Here is a 6,303-nt window from a genome sequence, read left to right as displayed (position 1 = left end):
CATGGAAGCATCTGTAGGTTAGAATATACCATTTTTCAAGTAAGAGATGACTTGGAACCATGACAAAATGATACTTTGTAATATATTTATGGCTCCTGTAAAGTTTTTGTCAAAACTTATTATTCAGTCATCTAAATTGTAAAAAAAGGAGGAAAATATTCCTGGTTCTGTATTGAATACTGTTATTCTTCTTACAGTTGCTTATGGAGCAATGTTTAAAATTTCAATAAAATTAATGGAGAGTCACGTTTGACTAGATTTGTGTGTAGAGGACGTCAAGTTAACAATGCAATGACGCCATCTGGCCTGACTGATCATAACTGCACCCAAACTGGCATCAGTCATAACTCAGTATCTTGTACCCGGTAACACTAGCTACAAAACTAAGTATTCATACGTTTAAAACACTTTAAATCTATTCTCCTTTACTCTAAGGCCAGGAGCACCACAATGTTAATTTGTAACTCCATAGGGCAGCTCTAAAGATCTAGACGCATACAAACTTTCTGAACTTTTGAACGTTCTTTTGTATATATGTTAGACTATATAAACCAACAGCCAAACGTATATATGTATATGTATGTATCACTTGTTTTACAGTCAATAGCTTCAACAATAAACTATCTTTGTTTCAATGCGATATCATATAGGACATGTGTATAACGATGCTGCTATGTGATTGGTGGAATAGTGTGATGAAATCTGTACAATAGTCGTTTTTGGTGCCTTGGATATATCATAGGTTCCTACATCAATATATATCATATATCAATATATCAAACTTTTTTCTTAGATACTTCTCTTAGATGTAATGGCCGTGCAATGTTTTGCTTTGATCCAGTAGTCAGTGCCAGACTGAGTGCTGATAGTTCTAATGTGGTATTCCATTCTTCTAAATTATGCTCATTATCTCAATGTATCTTAATACTGACTATCTTTAGACTGTCTTGACCAGATGAACACAATACAAGATATTAGCTGGTTAAACATAGTTCCAATTCTATGTATATATATACAGGTATTATCTTTCTTGCTGCATTTACATCGCATCATATAAATTTTTTGTCATCGATTATCATGTCTGTCTCGTTTTGTTTTGTTTTGTTTGGAATGAGCATAGATCCTGGGGAAAGACTTCATTTCTTACTCAAAATATTCTATGGGGAAAATTCAGATCATTTGTTGCTTCACATGTTAGCAGCCACGCCCTCTAGCACAGATTACAATAACTGCAGCAGTACACCACTGGGTCCAATTTTGCGTGTCTACACATAAAATTTACAAGCGGATTTCGTCCCAATAATACCATAACAATCGACAAGAGATTGTATCTATAACAACATTTAGAAATAAATCGTTAAAAGGAGGAATATTAGTGCAAACGATGGCCATTTCAGACGGTGATCTAAGTCATATATCTTTTAAGATAAGACAAGGGATCTGCCGAGACCAATTTGGGAGATCCCAAACTTGGGCGGCAATAACATAACAGCATCAACGTATTGGATTTTGGACGGGACCATGCTATTAAGCTGTAATCTGTAACAAAAGACAGTTTAGGGCTTTAAGGTTAACATTAACACAGCAATAGGCATAGCCAGATATCGTATATCAAGAACAAGTAATTCAGCACCAAGGACAGACGTCAAGTTACACTACCAAGTCTTTTGTGGTGTAAAAGCAGGATCAAACTGTTTTATGACGCCTCTCATGTGAGAACTATATATGAATCATGTAGAAAAGTGCCCCATATTTACAAAAAGGGCTATTGAAACTCATTCACATTAGCCTGGTTACCAAACCTATTATAGCTCCCGAGTCCTACATAAATAGCGGAGAGGATGTAGGACTCGGGAGCTTTATTCACATTTACATAGCATTTTAAGAACACGAGATATCAAAACTAGAAGGTTTGCTTCACTTTCTATAATCTACCTTGCCTTTTGTTTCGACGACACCTACCGCTACCCAAATATGACAAAGATTAGGACAATCTACATCTCGAGTTATGCTGTCCGTAAACAAAAATCTAAATACACAAATGGCCTTGAAAACATGAAAGCATGACCTTCTTGGCGAAGGCACCGATGGCAAAACGCTGGGTTATATACGTACAGCCTCTGTTATCGTGGACAGATCAACCCAATTCGTTTTCTGCTTCGTTACTGTCTGATCTATAAGGAATTTCCCTCGAGTACCGAACGACACACCTCGGGGTGATCTGTCACACTTTGTCCAGATTGACTGTACGATTAGAGCTGGGGTTAATAGACTATAAACCTTTGTGGCTACCGCTTGGTCCCATGGCGATATGTGTCGCCTATCTAGGTGCTCCTAGCGGGGGCATGGTACAAGGTACCTGGGGCTACACTGGACCTTTCTGAACTCGCTAAAACAGTTAGTCATTGACAAGCAACTGGATATGATTTTGGAAATGGTCAGACGTTTCAAGTACCGTATATCATCCACTCAGTGACACTGGAGAGTTGTCAGAAAAACAGGTTTATAAGTACAGACTATTGATTTTAATTTCAAATCAGTGAAGAATTTGTTGAAAGTCTAAGTCTTCGTTTCTTATTGCCTAGGTACCTGGATGTCTAACCTTTCTGAACTCGTTTGTCAGTTGAATAAACTCGCGATTCAAATTCAAATTTTAAAGTTTATTGACATTTCACACAGACTATTACACAGCTCAAAAACAATACACAGTACACCGTATTGACATAATAAGCAAATCCGTATCATATCTTTTTTGATGTAAGGTTTCGTGATTGATTATAAACAAAAAAAGCTTGAGCCTGCCTTTTCAATGACTGATAAGTTACCGCCCTGTACCAATATTCACTGTTATCCCTCTTTTGTTCAATCACGTTTAGTGCACTTGTGGTATAGGTACATAAATTCCCTTTATTTCTTTCAACGTTCCTTGACCATTGTTATTATCTTCGTGCCACAAAGCCTTAAAGGCTACCAGCTGAAAATCAATATAATTCTTTTACAGTCATATCGGTATATGATATGGTGACAATATTCTAACGATGATATAGACACATACAATTCCGTCAGCGTAATGTAGTTTTGTACTGGTTGAAACATCCAGTTACCTATACGATACCCTGTTACAACACTTTGACTTCATAGATATTTTTAGTCACAAAGATCACAAAAGGCTTTAATTTAGTTGTATTTTCAATTATGTTAACAGAAGCATGAAGACCTTTATCTATACATCCATTCCAAGTGATGATGTATCTTTTTTCTCCTCCCTGTCCGTCGTCGGGGCCTCAGCTTTGGTCCTCGCTACTCCTTCTTCTGTCTGACGTCACGTCTTTTAGGGTACACCAACTGGTGACGGGTTTCCGGGGGTTATCCAGCATCTCATTCCACTGCTCTGACCAAGGGCCAACTTCACTGCCCCCTAGCGGTTTTCTGGGAATAACAGCATGCGACACATTAACATTAAGATTTAAAATGTAAACGTTCGGATCTGTGTGAAGTATTGTGCAATGTGCTGTATAATCCGTCATGTATTTTATGTAAATTCAAATTAAATTTTATCTAGAAATTTTCCAACTCATAGTCCCAAGTACGCATGTGCAAGGGATGCATTGTGGTCTAGGTCAAAGTTCAAGACCCATTAGCAAGGAAACAATATTTTCATTAGTCTAGACGTTTGGGAACACATAAGGATGTTTACATGCTCATGAAAAGTCACTGAAAAATAGTGTAGCTCTCTTTATGGCAACAGAACTTTACTAAAACATCTAGTCAACCGTTACTTACCCTGCAGTATCCTGTAAAACCAAAGACAGAAATACTCCTTTCATGTCCACTTCAGCCACATCAAACAGGAAGGACTGGTTGAAGATCGGATCAGCTGTGCCTGTTATCACCCTCGTTTTCTTCCTGTCTATCTTCCGACTTTCACACATCAAGGCCACTTTGGCGTACGAATCTGAAATGACGGTTGCCAAGTTACTATAATAAATTCTTGTGCAATGTTCGCATGCTGTAAAGTTATATTCCTATTCATCGTACAGAGAATTGGGAGGGTTGAAACAACAGTTGGGGGTATAGCTCAGTGGTAGAGCATTCGACTGCAGATCGAGAGGTCCCCGGTTCAAATCCGGGTGCCCCCTACTTTTTTTGCATAAGAGATAGCTGTAATACCGAATCATGTAATATCATGTAATACCGAAGCAAAGTGTTATTTTTGATACAAGTTACAGGCCCTATGCACAAAACGGTTTCAGCTAAAAGTTTTAGCAGTATGCATGCAACTGTGACATCCTATTGATTCGCAAGTATATCAAATAGTCGTCAACTCAAGTTATTGATATACTGACTAACCAACATGAAGTGTCTATGGTCTAACCTGGAGGAGGTAGAAGGTGGTTCTTAGGCACGATGTTCCGTGCCTTTATAATGGTGACCGTCAGTTGACCAGGCGATGGCAGATAACTCAAGGAGAACATCATCTGCCGAACGTCTTCTCCTAGCTAGAAGGATTAAAGTTAGCTTCAGTCATTGTTGGTGTGCAAACCTGCTTATCAATAGTAGGAAGTGAACACAGAAATGAGTTTGCTACTAGATTTCTTTTCAGATGACACAAGCAATGTTGTGTGGTCGCGTGGCGTAATGGCAGAGTGCTCGACTCGGAACCAAGAGGTCCCGGGTTCGAGTCCTGACATGCCACCGGTCTTGTGCCCTTTGTAAAACCACTTAATACGACTTTCCTCACTCCTCTCAGGTGAAAATGAGTATTGTCCCCTGTGTTGGTGGTGGCATTAACATAAGTTTTTAAAAACTTGAGTGTGCCCCCACCACGTCTTGTGATTACATGTTGGAATATTAAAGAAATGTTGAAATAAGCCTATGAACTAATTTTTACGAAGATCTTGAGAAGCAGACAACACTGCTCTTCTTGGCGATGTTAATGACCTTAACGTCGTTTCAAGAGACAGTCAGAGGCCGGAGCCTGCAGTTAGTAGACTGTCGAAAATTGGCTCTGTCTAATGCAATGTGCACTCCCTACATACAATAACCTATCATCACGAACCCCGCAGCAACTTGTAGTAATGGAGATAATACTATGTTAGTGGGGAGCGTGGGCGTTACAAATTACTTTAACAAATGGGCGCTTGCCAAAATGCGTCACGCCTGCCTTTTTATCCCTTTTAGTGACATGAACGAAGAAGGTTCAATAAAGATTCCCCCTGACCCCACTTCCAATTAATATAGGAAGCACGTGAAACTGCATGTGTATTATAATATAAATCTATATAGATCTTTCCTGAGAGAAATTTTACTCTTTGATGTTAGCTGCTTCTTCTTTGTTGGTTTTCAACAAGGCCTTACAAGAATCTTCCAATACCTTTCAACCCTTTCTTTTATCTGTGTTGTTTTTTGTGGTAGGTATCGACCTTTTGCTCGGGAAAAGTTTGGTCTAGACAGTAAAGTTGTCTGGAGCTGCAGGGGCGTGTTAGCTGAAGATTTTGAAACATGATAGGTGCAGATTCGAAGGGATGGATTTTCGTGATTTTTGCCACCGGTTAATTTTTTTACGACCAAAATTATGGTAACGTTACGTGAATTTTTCGAATTAGGGAATTTTTGGTAATTGATAAGAGATTTTCATATCTCAGTGTTGTTTAATTACAAGAAATGGTATGCCATACATTTAACATAATTGATTTGTCATCTTCATATTGATGATTTGCTCGAACACCGATATGGGACTTAGCAATCGTTCACTCCCATCAAAAATATGCCTCTGCTAAGCCTATAGTCGGACATTTTCAGCCTCTTCAGCAATCTTTTGCATCAGTAGCAACCCATCTCCATCCATATCAAAGCCGTAAAGCGCTTGGATGTAACGACAGCCATTTTACACGTTGCTCTAAGGTATGGATCTTCAAAACGACCCTTTTTGTGTTGATATGAAGATAAAACCCCCGGTGTCAGACAGGGATGATGATATTCATGGCACGCACTATCAATGTTAAAATGTTGATATCGAGGAATTAACGAACATGATCTGTGGATATTTAATATCAATTCAATTCGATTCTTTATTCACACATTAACATTGCAGCCACTCGGTATCCTGAGTTGCATTGATTTTTACAAATCTAATTTTCCAAAAAAATTAAATGCGTCCAAAGACGCAAGGAAATACTTATCAACTTAAAGAGCTTTTTTTTTTCAATTTTGAAAAAAATATTTCCCCCCCCGGGTGAATTTTTCCGTGACCCTCCCCCTGGCTCAAAAAAAGTTTCCTTGACCCTCCCCCCTCACGCACCC

General features: G+C 38.7%; 1 protein-coding gene and 1 non-coding gene across 2 annotated transcripts in view; one reads left to right on the top strand and one right to left on the bottom strand.

The window, feature by feature from the left end:
* Positions 1 to 3,274: 3,274 nt before the first annotated feature.
* Positions 3,275 to 6,303, bottom strand: part of LOC109463596 (synaptotagmin-1-like) — a 4,993-nt gene continuing 1,964 nt past the window's right edge. Inside the window, exons 6-8 of the mRNA XM_019760486.1 lie at positions 4,376 to 4,499; positions 3,784 to 3,955; positions 3,275 to 3,429 (exon numbers count right to left, since the gene is read on the bottom strand). Coding sequence (XP_019616045.1) covers positions 3,285 to 3,429; positions 3,784 to 3,955; positions 4,376 to 4,499 — 441 coding nt within the window. The 3' untranslated portion in view covers positions 3,275 to 3,284. The remainder of the gene's footprint in view (positions 3,430 to 3,783; positions 3,956 to 4,375; positions 4,500 to 6,303) is intronic.
* Trnac-gca lies at positions 4,068 to 4,139 on the top strand. Its single transcript has one exon. It is a non-coding gene; the product is annotated as a tRNA-Cys (tRNA).

This window comes from Branchiostoma belcheri, unplaced genomic scaffold (genome assembly GCF_001625305.1).
Source record: "Branchiostoma belcheri isolate BF01 breed outbred unplaced genomic scaffold, Haploidv18h27 scaffold1, whole genome shotgun sequence".
NCBI lineage: Eukaryota > Metazoa > Chordata > Leptocardii > Amphioxiformes > Branchiostomatidae > Branchiostoma > Branchiostoma belcheri.
This window is presented reverse-complemented; position numbering and strand designations above follow the sequence as displayed.